The 14,461-nt window shown below is 45.6% G+C and overlaps 1 protein-coding gene across 4 annotated transcripts in view; it reads right to left on the bottom strand.

Annotated features, from left to right (window-relative positions):
- Positions 1 to 4,896, bottom strand: part of Mertk (MER proto-oncogene, tyrosine kinase) — a 100,426-nt gene extending 95,530 nt beyond the window's left edge. For all 4 annotated transcript variants that reach the window (XM_040746270.1, XM_040746271.1, XM_040746272.1 and 1 more), the window contains exon 1: positions 4,645 to 4,896. In XM_040746270.1, coding sequence (XP_040602204.1) covers positions 4,645 to 4,792 — 148 coding nt within the window. In that variant the 5' untranslated portion in view covers positions 4,793 to 4,896. The remainder of the gene's footprint in view (positions 1 to 4,644) is intronic.
- Positions 4,897 to 14,461: the final 9,565 nt, after the last annotated feature.

The following is a 14,461-nucleotide window of genomic DNA, read 5'->3' as shown; positions in this document are numbered from 1 at the left end:
ACACTGCAAGAGGAGGGTGGCCCCGGATCTGTCTTCACCACCACCACCTCCTCCTCCTCCTCCTCCTCCTCCTCCTCCTCCTCCTCCTCCTCCTTCTCCTCCTCCTCCTCCTCTTTTTGGAAGACAGATCTTAATGTAACCAAGAATGACCTTGAACTTCTGACTCTCCTGCCTACACCTTAGACTTCTGAGACTGTAGAATATATGCCAGCACTTTGTGTGTGTGTGCGTGTGTGTGTGTGTACTTTTTAACTTATTTGAGAATTTCATACATGTGTATGTGGTGATATACTGTTTATGATTTATTAAAGTCACCGGAGATCAAAATAGCAAATAAGCCATACAAGTTAGCTATAGAAGCTAAGGTGGTGGCAATACCCACCTTTAATCCCAGGACTCAGGATTAAGAGGTAAGCAGATCTCTGTTAGTTCAAGGCCATACCGACTACATGAAATTGATCCAATCTTCAGAGAAACAGTTCACACAAAGGTGATCTCAGCACCTAGATCACACACCTTTAATCCCAGCATTAGGGAGGTGGAGACAGGAGTGATATGGCTGGGCGGAGAAAGGAATATAGAGGAGGAAGAGACAGGAATTCAGAGCCTTTGCCTCTGAGGATTTGTGGAGACAGGATTGCCAGCCATTTCAGCTGGGTAGAGCTAAGATCTACTGGCTTGGCTGCTTTGTTTCTCTGATCTTCACCTTGAAGGTTGAACCCCAGATTCAGTTTCTAGATCTTTTTTGGAGGGTGTGGGGGGTTGAGACAGGGTTTCTCTGTGGCTTTGGAGGCTGTCCTGGAATTTGTTCTTGTAGACCAGGCTGATCTCGAATTCACAGAGATCCACCTGCCTCTGCCTCCCAAGTGCTGGGATTAAAGGTGTGCGCTGCCACCACCTGACTCTCTGGATCTTTTATTTATCCTGCTATATGTATATAATGTATTTTGATATCTACTCCTCCACTCCCCTCCTTAACTCTTTTGGATCCCTCTCCCAACTTCATATCATCTCTTTATTTATTTTTTACAATTTACTAAGTCTAATTAGTGCTATAGGTATCACATGGGTGTAAGACCAGTCCCTAGAGCATGGTTAACCAAGAGCGACACTCTTAAAGAACGTTGACTCTCTTTCCCCAAGCAGCCATCACCACCTTCAGGTAGGAGTGAGGCCTGGTGAACCACTCCCCACACCTGGTTCATGCAATGCCATGCTGGGAATTGCACTCAGGGCATGGTGCATGCTAGACAAATTTTCTAACAACTGAGCTGCAACTGAACCCTCTACCCTCATATTTCAAGGTTTTTTTTTAAGGAAGCATTCCAATAAGGCGGAGGGAGAAAAAAAAAAAGAACTTTCCACTCAACACTTTGTCTAGGAAAGACAATTACCTACCGCAAATGTGAATGCACAAGTACAGAGAAGAACCATTGGTAATTAGACTGCTGTTGGTTCAGAATTTATAGTGTGCTATTAGCTCATTTCACCTTTTCCAGCATGTCCTAGCATGCTTTTCTGTTGCTGTGATAAAACATTGATCAGATTCAACTTGGGAAGGAAAGGGTTTATTTGGCTTTCATGTTAAGTCAATCACGTCATCAAGGAGGCCAAGACAGGAACCTGAAGGCAGGAACTGAAGTAGAAACCACCAAGGAAAGCTGTTTACTGGCTTGTTCCCCATGGCTTGCTCAGCTTCCTACAAAGCTCAGGCCCGCCTAGCCAGGGATGGTTTCATCCGCAGTAGGCTGAGCCCTTCTTCATGGATTAGCAATTAGAGATACCCGCAGGCCAATCTTCTGGAGACAACTCCTCAGCTGAGCTTCGTTTATCCCAGGTATGTTTAGGTTTGTGTTAAGTTGACTAAAACTAACTAAACACAACAGTTCTATGAAATAATGTCCCACTGTACCAAAAATAGTCTGGAGGTTCTGAAACTTAAACGCCCCCCCCCAGGTCCAAAGTGTTCAGCCCTGTATTTCCTCTATGTAGATGCAGTCCAACCCAGAGTCATGTGTTTTGAATTATAATGAAACTATGAATCTTCATTCAAAGTCAAAGTACACGGAACAATGCACTCCTGGTCAAGGAGCTGTTAAAATTGTGGATTTCGTTTTGTTAAATAAGTTTTCAGGACTGGAGAGATGGCTCAGTGGTCAGGGTGTGCACTGCTCTTACAGAGGACCACAGCTCCAGGGCCAGCACTTGCTTTGGTGGCTTCCGACTTCTTGAAACTCTAATTACAGGGCATCAGACACTCTCTTCTGTCCTCCTGGGGCACTAGGCATTCACAGATGCATATATGCACATGCAGACAAAACACTCATAGACATGAAATAAAAATAAGTCTTTTTTTAAAAGTTATTCAGTGCTAGGGTGGTGATGTGGAGGTGACCAGATCAGTGGCAACAAGGGGGAAATGACTAGAAATGAATCAAATAGGGAAGCAGAGGCTCTGGAAATCTGGGGAGAGAGAGGAAACCATTGGAGGATGTTTCATTTGGGGACTACACAATTGAATGTTATGAAACATCTAATTCTGGCTATTGTGTGGGAAGTGGCTGGGGTACATGAGTGTTCCATGTCCCAACTCATCTTTTCTACCTGGCAATCTATTATGACTCACTGGCCTTCCTTCCAGAATTATCTACAGATTCCTTCAAAAGAGTAAGACTTACAAACATAATGTTGAACTGGAGAGACAGCTCAGTGGTTAAGAGAACTGGCTGCTCTTGCAGAGGACCCATGTTCAATTCCCAGCACCCACATAGTAGCTCACAACCACCTGTAACCCCTATTCCAGGGGACCCAATGCCCTCTTCTGGTTTCCTGAGGAATGGGGCATGCACATGATACACAGACATACATGCAAGCAAAACGTCCATACAGTTAAAATTAAAAATTAAAATGTAGAACAAAATCTTGTTATTTTAAAAACAGTTATGTCTTACCACCTTAAAGAACTTTACAAAATTCATTCATTCATTTATTAAAATAAATACTGCTTATTTCCAAAAAGCAATGAAGGTTGTTTTAAAATTGGCCAAAAGCAACAGAACCACTTGAGAATTCAAGCATTTTAAGAGCCCAGTTTGCTCTCAGAGTTCACACTTCTCAGTCACAGACTAAGGCATCAGACTGGCTTCACTTTTATGCACTTCCAGACTTCCCCTCCTCAGTCCTCTTCCCTCCTGATTCTCCCTAGAGACATCGGATACCCCTTATGGGGCTCTGTGCCATCCCCCCATCTGGGACTGAGCAGAGAGGACAGTTAGAAGAAAAACTGAGAAACTTTCATTTTTCCTTGAAGCACATTTTAAAACTTTCTGTAGCTCTCTAAACCGATCAGTTACAAGACTTTCTCAAAATTTAGAAAATAAAGCAAAGATTTTTAAAACATTATGTTCCTACTACTCTTTCTGTGCATACCACATTCACAACCTCCAAAACTATGCCTGGCTGGCCAGCACTAGCATCAAAATACACCCGACTTACTGCAGATTATGAAGAACAGACCTGGCAGAAAGGCTGAGGAATTTTTGAGGATTTGGTGATGGAGAACAGAGCCGGCTCAGTTCTTTGCCTGTTTTTGGATCTTGGTGTTTGTTTCAAAATTGTCATGTTGCCTCAAACTACAAATTGCTTATGTAATTTAGTGTGCCAGAAGAGAGTTTTTCAAGAAATATTCGTTTGGTCAAATGAATTTTGAAAGGAAAGACGAGGTTTGTAGCTAGACTGTAAATCGAACTTTGCGGGTATTCTTGAAGACAAACGTTAGTCAACCAGACTGAAGATCAAAAGAGACAAACAAACAAAAAACAACCAAACAAAAACACATTCTGAATGCAGACAGACCCTTCTAGGGCATGGGGCAATATCTGAAACGTGCTGGTTTAGCAGTGATCCAACCCTCCCACTCCTGTTTCTTTCGGGAAAGCCTGGTTCGTTTTTCTTCCAGTCTTCCCAAAGTGCCCCAGTATCATCTGTTGGAGAAACCTGCAGTACTTGTTTGCGCTTATCAATCCATTGTGTCACTGAAACGCGTATGAGAACTCTTAAGCAGGTCCGAGATAAACGTAGAAGCTACCCAAACACAACAGATTCTGCTCCACAGTAATAATAAGGAAAGGATTGTGTCGTCCCCCTCTGCTTTATCCAGGCCTCTACAGTCACAGACTGTCTCTGCAAAGAACAGCCAGCACAACACAATGCACACCAGAACCCAGGGGAGAAACCAAAAGCAGTCTTTCCCTGGCGGGACACCCAGCCTCGGTCCAACACCACATGCGAACTGCGACACCAACTCCGCAGTCACTCACTTGCTCGCCCCGTGGGATTGCCTTCGGAGCGCCGGTCTGACTCGCAGAAATCCCGCCAAAGCGGCCAGGCCACTAGACAGTGTTGAGGGGAAAGTTGTTGGCGTGTGCTATACCAGACCTGAGTGCTGCGTCCCACACAGGCTCTAACTTAGAAGCTCCCAAAGTGCCCCGTTGGGCTCTGTCCCCCTCTGTGGTGATGGGGAGTCCTCGGTGCCCGCCGGTGCCGGTTCCACTAGGACGTGCACCTCATGATCCGGCTGGGGATCCCCAGAACCCCTGACGGCTAGCTGGAATTAGCAGCAGACCTTTGGGACCTCACACTCACCTCTCCAGGGCGCGGGTAGCAGCAGCAGACCCAGCAGCAGTGAGGCCAGAACCATCGCGGAGCCGCGGGCCTGGAAGTTCTCTCCAGACAGATGCACGGACCCACTAACGGCCTGAACTCGCCGGTGGCCGCCGGAGAGCGCCAGCATAGCGCGGCAGTCCCGGCTGCCTGGGCAGCAGGCGCCGAAGTGGCAGCGCCGAGCTGAGGCTTGCAGGCGTCGGAGGTTAGAAGAGGGAGGCGGGTCTGGGGCTCAGGCATGGGCGGGGCCAGCAGGTTGGTGTGGGCAGGGGGCGGGAAGGAGGAAGGGCAAAGAGAGAAGAGGAGGGAACTAGAGGAGGGGGCAGGGAGGGGCGGACCGTGGAGGGGCGGAGCAGGCGTGAGTGGAGCTAGGGTCAGAAGCCGCAGGTTCCCCCCCCACCCCACCTGACGGTGTGGGAAGGAGGTGCTGGGGAAGAAAGAAAAGGAGCTAGTGGAGCGCAAAGGAGGGTCACTATCTTGGACTACAAGGATTGAGAGCCGAGAAGAAGTGGAGGGTGCTAAGAAAGAGCATGATCAGGAGGAGAGAGGTCTCTGGCCTCCCGGCAACCTCTGAGTCTCACTTTGTAGGGGTAGGTAGGTAGGAGGGCTTGGAAACAGGAAAGGGAGAGTTTAGTGGAGTGCATAGGATGCAGTCCCCAGACCTTTGAGGGCCAGTGGGTCCAGCTGCCTTGGGACGGCAGCGCCCCTGCAGTCCAGGCTCTCCTGGCTTTGGAGGCCCTAGCAGCAGCGCTCCAGAGACTGGCCACAGTGGCAGCTGGGCCCTCTTCCAGGCTAACTGGATCTGAGGAGCAAGAGCGTCCCCTGGCGTCAGGACCCTGCAGCCTCCACCAGAGAGGGAGAGAACTAAACCTAATCCTGTATGGAATCTAAGAATCTGAAAGAAATTGGGAACAGGAACGGAAAGGGACAGTGTTGCAGCAGGAAAAGGTGGAAGGTACCAGACAGCAGCAGCAGATTGTGAATTCTGTTGTGTATCACTAGGAAACGGAAGGTGCTTTTTCTAGCAACCACAGTGATACCTTACATTTTGTACGATGCTTTCTTAAAAGAAAATAGAATGATTTTCTTTTGAGATGAGGCCGCTTTAGGGCCTAGAGTAAATCGCCCTAATGAATTTAGAGTATTTCTTGCTGAAACTAAGGATAGGGACACAAGCACTGTGATACAGTCAGCTCCTGGTATCTCTAGTGGTGCTGGAAGACATCAAACCAGAAAGACAGGATTAAACAGACCCTTGATGGGTAATTGGTGTTAGAGAGCCCAGTTAACTGGGGATAGTGCCACCCCGGGTAAGAAAGCAAAATAAGCAAGCCAGAAGGAGCAAGCCAGGAAACAGCATTCCTCCGTGCTCTCTGCTTCAGTTCTTGTCTCTGGGTTCCTACCTTTAATCCCCGCCCTGACTTCCCTTCATGATGGACTACAACTGTAAACTGAAATAAATTCTTTTCTTCCCAGGTTGCCTTTGGGACAATGCTTACCACAGCGATAGAAACCTCCCTAGAACAGACAGGTCTTACTATGTTACCCAGGCTGGATTTCAATTTCTGAGTAGCTAGAATTACATGTGCTTGGCACTATTCCTTGCTTAAATCTCACTATATTTTCTATTAAAGACAAAGTCTCACTTTTATCCCTAGATGGCATGGAACTCACTGTGTAAACCAGACTGGCCTCGACTTCACAGAGATCCATCTGCTCTGTCTTCTATGTGCTAGAATTAAAGGTGTGTGCCACCTTGTTCACCACAAATCTGACTTTCTCTGTCTCTGTCTCTCTCTGTCTCCCCCTCTCCCTCCCTCCCTCCCTCCCTCCCTCCCTCCCTCCCTCCCTCCCTCCCTCCCTCCCTCCCTCCCTCCCTCTCTCTCTCTCTCTCTCTCTCTCTCTCTCTTTTCAAGACACGGTTTCTCTGTGGCATTGGAGGCTGTCCTGGAATTAGCTCTTTTTTTTTTTTTAAGATTTTATTATGTATACAGTGTTCTGCCTGCATGTACACCTGTATACCAGAAGAAGGCACCAGATCTCATTACAGATGGTTGGGAGGCACCATGTGGTTGCTGGGAATTGAACTCAGAACCTCTGAGTGGAGTAGTCAGTGTTCTTGACCTCTGAGCCATCTCCCCAGCCTGGAACTAGCTCTTGTAGACCAGGCTGGTCTCAAACTCACAGAGATCCGCCTGCCTCTGCTTCCCAAGTACTGGGATTAAAGGTGGCGACACCACCGCCTGGCTTCTCTTTTCTTCTTTTGGTTTATTTATTTTGTTTTATGTGTTTGGGTGTTTTGACTGCGTATGCCTGTTACCCATGGAGGTTAGAAGAGGGTATTCAATTTCCTGGAATTGTGAGCCACCAGCTTGGTCCTCTGTAATACCAGCAAATGCTTTTAACCGCTGAGCCAGCTTCCCAGCTCCAAATCTGACATTGTTACTGAGACCTGCCTTGTACAGTACTGTCTTACAGTCTCCCACAAATGCAGTGGAAATGAAGCATTGGCCAGTTCATTGGCTCTGGACTGCAGGAATGGATTAATCTTGTCTCTGTGATTTCTGTCTTCAACCTTCCAGTGGGTAGCACTTAAGTGACCTGGACGAGACAGAACCTGGGAATCTGCAGCCTGGCTTTGCACATCAGCATTACTGGAACACAGCTGTCCATGTATATATCACCTGCATGATTTTGTGCTGAAGCAGTAGAGTTGAGCAGTTGTAACAGAGATTATATTAGTCACAAAGCCACATAATCCAGCCCTTTACAATGTCTGCCAATCCTGGTCTTAAGGTTAGTTCATTTGCATAGCTGATGCCTGCACTGGCATGCTTTGGAGACAAGGGCTTTGGACCAAGGATCTAGACAAGCTTAGAGAAAGTCTGGCATGGGAGCTCAGAGCTCCAAGAGTGAGCAATCCAGTGAGCAAGGTAGATGCTGCATGGCCCTGAGTGACCCAGCCTCAGAGGTTAAGTGGCTCTCAAGGTCAAGCCCACCCTCATGGGGAGGAGCCACAGACCAGAAACTCTACATGATAGATGTATCATAGAGTTTGCAGTTATGTTTAAAAACCTCCACAACCATGCAAAAACAAGTCAAAACGTAAGATGTGTTAATAGTATAGTATTCATTCTATACTTACAATACTTCCAACTTGTTATCAAAATAAGTGAAGAGAAATATGAGACAAAATAGAACCAGACTCCATATTCTTATATCTATTTCTGTGTTTTTAGAATGCCCAATGGGCAACATCTATGCAATTCCAGCAAGGCAACAATGACCTGGAACCCACCTTTTAATGACACTATGTAGCCTAGAGCCTTAGATCCACTGTTTATTAACTAACCCAAGGAAAGAATACTCAGGGCCTGTAGCATTGTTTATCCAAGACCAGAGACGATCATTTCTACTGATTCAAGTGTAGAAGGCTATAGCCAACATAAAGTGTGATCATGATCTGTGTATTAAGTATGTTTAACACCTCAGTGACGTGACTGAAGACTTTTTTAAAAAGATTTATGTATTTATGATGTTTACAGTCTTCTGCCTGCATGCCAGAAGAGGGCACCAGCTCTCATTATAGACTGTTGTGAGTCACTGTGTGTTTGTTGGGATTTGAATTCAGGATCTCTGAAGTGCAGCCAGTGCTCCTAACCTCTGAGTTATCTCTCCAGCCCATCTGAAGACTTTCATCAAAGGCCCCAATGGAATTATGCCAGACCATTCATGAAAAGGTTAAGACATCCTTCAATGAATGACAGCCCTCCCCATTTATCGACAGGATCTCCTGCATCAAATTATCTGTATAGCCGAGGATGACCTTGAACTTCAGATCCTTCTGCCTCACTTCCCTAGTGCTGGAATGACAGACGTGTGCCACTATACCTGGCTTTGTGTGGTACTGAGGATCAAATCCAGGGCTTTTTGTACTTACTGGGAAAGCATTCTGAGCTTCATCCCTGGCCCCATGCCCTTATTGTAAACCCGAATGCTGCTCTTTATCCTCCTAACCACTGCCTTCTGAGCTTTCCAGCATTGTTCTTATATGTGACCTGTAATCTACTCATCTTCTGTTCCATTATGCACTCCCTCACCCAATACTGAACCCCCTCAGCTAGTCTCCTCATCCATTGCGACACAGTTCAGGCTGACGAAGATCTAGACATCAGATTGACCCTAGGATACTCTGCACATCACCATGTGGCATGAAATGACCTTAATCTTTCTTCAGTGCTAGAGAGCCATTTGTCCATTTACATAAGTGGACAATTGCATGCTTAATTTCAGGCATAAACAAATGTGTAGGCAGCATTGCTGAGACAATGCATGACTCCTCCAGCAGGGAACCTCAATCTTATGGAGTCTAGCACCTGGACCACTCTGGCTATCATCTACCCAGAACTCATACTATAGTCCTTAAGTAACTGCATCCAAGTTTTCCTTTGGTGAATCATACCACCCACCCACACATTCCTGCCCATCTGTGGGCAATAATAGTAACAACAAAAAATGTATACTGTAATCGAAGACTATCTGGGGTAAGACACCAGAGAGGTGAGGTACCTTCTATAAAGAAGTGACCAGAGTATCTTTTCTTGGATCATTAATGGATGCAAGGCATACTTTGACCCCAGGGATCCCAACACGGAGGCTCACCTAGGATTTTTCTGTTTACTGGCTGCAAAGGCATATTCCTAAAGCAACAGCAGCCTCCACTGTAGAGTCCAGGTGTAAATCATCTCCCTCACTGTTTTCAATTAACAATGCTGACAAGTTGGTACTGAGCTCCCCGATCCTCCTCAGACCTATGATTAAAAAGCAACATTGTAAATGAGTGTTCTTCATGCCCTTGGCTGGGACTCAATGCCATTCAGGGACTTTAGTGAACAGCTCAGGCTAATTCCTGGCAGGCCTTCTGGAAGGAATCTTCCCAGCTCAGTTGCTTCTACAGTTGTTGCAAAGTGAAAGGGCACGTGTTAGAGACTGCACTAAGAACAGGGAATATGATATTGGGATAAAGGTATTTTATTTTGTAGATTATTGATTCAGAGGTTAGGTGCACCCGTGCAAGATAATCCATCTGATAGGCTGAAAAAAAACTTACTAGAAAGCTATCAGCCCCACCCTATTAGAAATGATATAGTTCCATAGAAAGTTGTGCCTTAGTGTACTGAACAGCATATGGAAGAGGAATGTTCTGGATATAAAAGAATCCTTTAGTTTAGATTTACTCAATTATTTAGATTTTTGTGTGTGTTTGTAAACCAGAGTGTTATGTAACTCAGGCCAGCCTCAAACTCACTAGGCAGTGCTGACAATGACCTTAAACTTCTGATCTTCCAGCTTCCACTCCCTAAATGCTGGAGTTAGAGGTGTGTACCACCATGCCCAATATGAGAATACTTTTAGCGTCCTAGAAAAAGTATGAGAAATGCAACTAGCTAAGCATTACGGTTTGTTGTTGCAAAATGAGGTGGTTGTTGTGTGTTTTCATGGAACTGAAATCAAAGTGGATAATTCTGGCGAGGTGGGCCAGAAAGATGGCTCTGTAGTTAAAAGTAAATTATGTGCTGCTCTTGCAAAGGACTCAAATTTGGTTCCCAGCACCCACCTCACAACCTCCTGTGACTTCATCTCTAAGATACCTTTGATACCAAATGTCCACAGGCAAATGCTCCCACTCACACATACCCCATCCCTAATTAAAACACCTCAAAGAAAAAAGTGTATGATTTGCTGTTACATCATCTAACACAGTTGTACAGTAGAAGGTCAAGTTATTGCAACTGCTGTGTGTGATGATTGTAAGCGGTTCGGGATGGGTCGGGAAAGGATGGAACAGGAGTGGGTCAGGTATTCTGGCACTCGGGAGTCACAGAATACTGAGGGTTACACAGCTCAGGTGGAAAGGTATCCTGGAGCTCGGGAGCCAAAGATACTGAGTGTTACACAGCTCAGGTGGAAAGGTATCCTGGAGCTCGGGAGCCAAGGACCATCACAGGTTGCAGTAAGCTTAGCTGCTTATAGCCTTGCCTCAGAGAAAGGCTTCCCCGGTGTGTCCGCTCCCCGGCAGGACAGGGTCTTCCAGCTCGGGATGTTCGTCTAGTGTAGCAGTTTTGCTTTGCAGAAGGTTTCTCTGGCGAACTTGCTACAGTTCAGCTTTGCTCCTGGAGAGCGGGAGCTCTGACACTCTGCTCTGCCAAGGGAAGGTTTCCAGGGCAAGTGTTACAGCCCTGCTCGCTCTGCTCTGCTCTGCTCTGCTCTGCCCAGGGTCGCCTCTGCTCCGTCGCCGCAAAAGAAGATCTTCACCCAAAGCTCATCCAAAGGGATTTATTGGAAAGAAGCAGCTGGATCAGCCAAGCTGAACATACACAGGGTTTTTAATAGGGATTCTTGGGGGCGGGGAAGTTTTTCCAGGGTAGGAATTGGTCCAATTTCAGTGCGGAGCTCAGATTGGCTAGAGCTCTGCTCGAGGATTGGTTACTTTTCTGCACAGGATTAAGGTCAGATTTGGCTCTGGTTTCAGGGCCAAAGTGTGTTTCTTTCTCTGGTCCTTTTTAGCCTTTTGGCTCCAATTTTAGGGCCAGGGTGCATTTCTTTCACTGACTCTGATTCCAGGGACAAAGTGTGTTCCTTTGGCACTGGTTTTAGGGTCAGGGTACATTTCTTTGGTTCTGGTTGCAGGGCCAAAGTGTGTTTCTTTGGTTCTGCTCAGGGTGTGTTTCTTTGACTGGCCCCCTTTCCCTACAATGACGGGAGTATGTATTGTATACTTCATACCATGTACTGAAAATCAGATTGGAAATACTAGCATCCAGCTTGTGGAATGTGTGTGTGTGGTGGTGGTGGTGAAGTGATATCAGATAGTGTTTTTAAAAGTCTCTGATCAGGGACTGGGGAGATAGTTTAGTTGGTAAAGTGCTTGTTGTATAAACATGAAGACCCAAGTTTGAACCTCAACACCGGCTTAAAAAGCCAGGTGTGGTGGCTCATGTTTGAAATCACAGCACCCTGGAGACAGAGACAGGAGGTTCCCTAGAGCACACCACCCAATAGCCAACCCAGCCTAACCAGCATCCCCAGGTCCTAAAGAGCACCTGTCACAAAACGCAATGTGGATTTCCCCTGAGGAATGACACCCAAGCTGACCTCTGGTCACCTACATATCTGAACATACACAAACCCTTCTCAGGTCATCACAGTTAACTGACGAAGAGAATGCTAAAGCAGGTAAGAAGGTTCATGGGGAGAAGGACCCGTGTCTAGTCTATGCGGCTGAGATAGGGAGTAGGTGAACTGCTCTGTTTACCATGACAGACGAGAGATGGGAAAAATATCTAGACTCTAGAGTTCATGGGGGCACCAAGATGGTTCTCAAGGTCTGAAGTCAGCAGGAAACCCTACTGGAAGTACATGTGTCTGCCAACGAGGAGTGGAAGAATCTGCGATGACAGATACAGGGGCCTCCATCCAGCACGGGGGTGAACATGCAGAACCCCAGAATCAGACCTTTGTAGTTTATCAGGAAACGGAACCCTGCAATTTTATCAGAAAATTTCACTGGAAGGTAGTAGGCAACTCCATTGAGCTTCCAGAACAAAATAGTAGTCAATCTTTTTTTGCCTGTAGTTCTAGGAGGAGAGATGGTACACACACACACACACACACACACACACACACACACTCCATTTTACTTGCTAAAATAATTTTAGAAACAAAAGTCCTTCTTAATTTCTTCTTCTTGTAGTTTGTGGGAAGGAATGGGGTGGTGGCATAAGAGATTTCATTTACTGAATTACATATTGTACTTTGTTGGAAGGAATGGAGATAGTGTCACTAAGAGATTTCATTTGCTGAATTATATATTGTAGCTAAAAGACATGCCTGTTACAGCTTCTTGCTACTGACTGACTAGTTGATGAGCTGCCATGTGACAGATGACAAACCTTGATTAATAGCAGTTTTTGATTGTCTGTTGTGGGTATTTTCTATCTCTTGAAATTTTCTATGGTATTTGTCTAGTTTGCTTGAAAGCAGTAGCCCAAAAGAAAGCGTGTGTGTGTGTGTGTGTGTGTGTGTGTGTGTGTGTGTGTGTGTGTGCTCGCACATGCGTGTGCTGCCACTTTGTGTGAAGGAGATGCTGCTAACGGCTGGAGAGATGGCTCAGCAGTTAAGTGAGCTTGCTGCTCTTTCAGAAGACCTGAGTTAGATTACCAGCACCCATAACAGAACTTTGATTTCCACACATGTGCCATAATACCTGTGTACACCCTCACACCCCACACTCCCAAATAAATAATGGAAAAGACTGAGCCATCTTTCCAGCCCTGGAGGAAGCATCTTAATTTATCTAAAAAGATTTATTTCAATTCATACATGCATACAGTGTGTTTTGATCAATTCTACTGCCATTTTCCCCTCCAAGTTCTCAACATGCCTCCTAAAAGTTTTCCCTCCCAACAAGTCAGTTTTCTTCAGGGATGCAGCCCTTGAGAGGCTCTCCATGAGCCAGTAGATGGTCCCACATCCATGTACATACAAACATGAGCACACAAACAACACTAAATAGACTCAGTGATTAATTTAAAAAGAAAGGATATTTTTAACTGGTATCATGGAGACTGGTTTTGGAGGAAATTTGCTTAGTTTTGATAGTAACTCATTGGAAAAACAAAGCATCATTATTTCTGACATCTAAGTCTTGAATCGTTCTAAGAAATTGGGGAGCTAAAACTTGACATGATGGCACACTCTGTAACCTCAGCACTTGGAGACTGAGACAGGAAGATTGTGAGTTTGAGGCCTGGGCTGTATAGGGAGACTCTGTTACCCACTTTCCCACTATGTCAACCAACTCTATCTGCTCCAGAATCTGTGTCTACCTTTCCCCTGCAAGTTACTCATATATTTACCCTGAGGTCTAGTATGAAGTACCTGTTATAATCAGTTGATCTGAACTCTCCAAAATTGTTCACCCCCCCCCCGCAATTATAAATGGTTGCTATCTATGTTATGATTCGTTTGCGTGTCTTCTTAGACTTCTTCCAAAGTCAAACTCCAGGCCCTCACTATATTAACCCTTTAGTCAAGATAGGCAGTTCAACAATATTATCAACTTTATCTCTCCAAAGATGTCATTCCTGAAATCTTTTGTTTCCGCGTTGGGGACTGTTTTTCCTTAAATGGTTTTGTTGTTGTTGTTGGGCTTGAGTCAGGGTCTCACATAGTTCAGGCTGGGCTAGACCTTACTATGTAGCTGCGAATGACTCTGAACTAACTCCTGAACCTTCTGCCTCACTTCCTGAGATCTGGAATTTCAGGCATGCAGGTGCCCGTGGGGATAATTGTGGACTGCTGGACACAGGTGCTAGGAACTGATCATGTGCTACCATGACTGGCTCTTATGTGTTTATTTTGTTTCTACTAAATGCCCTAATGTGTTCAAGGACCTAGGGAGGCAAGTTATTTGGATGGGTAGAAAACCTGTGCTTTATTACTCTAAATTAGAGTCAGGATCCTAATTATCCCAATTTGTCTGGATCATTTCACCTTAAAGCTGAAAATCCCATATCTATCAAAACCACACATGTGGGATATGGATGGTTGAGCAGTCTAGCTCAAATACAGATATAAACTGAGTTGTAATTCACACACTGGAAAACATTAAGCCTATAAAAATGATTACAGGACTGGGCAGTGATGGTGCATGCCTTAAATCCCAGCACTTGTGGGGCAGAGGCAGGTGGATCTCTGTGATTTCTAGGCCAGCCTGGTCTATAGAGTGAGTTCCAGG

Source organism: Mesocricetus auratus, unplaced genomic scaffold (assembly GCF_017639785.1).
Source record: "Mesocricetus auratus isolate SY011 unplaced genomic scaffold, BCM_Maur_2.0 Super-Scaffold_100004, whole genome shotgun sequence".
NCBI lineage: Eukaryota > Metazoa > Chordata > Mammalia > Rodentia > Cricetidae > Mesocricetus > Mesocricetus auratus.
Note: the sequence above shows the minus strand (reverse complement) of the source record. Positions and strands in the feature narration are given on the sequence as shown.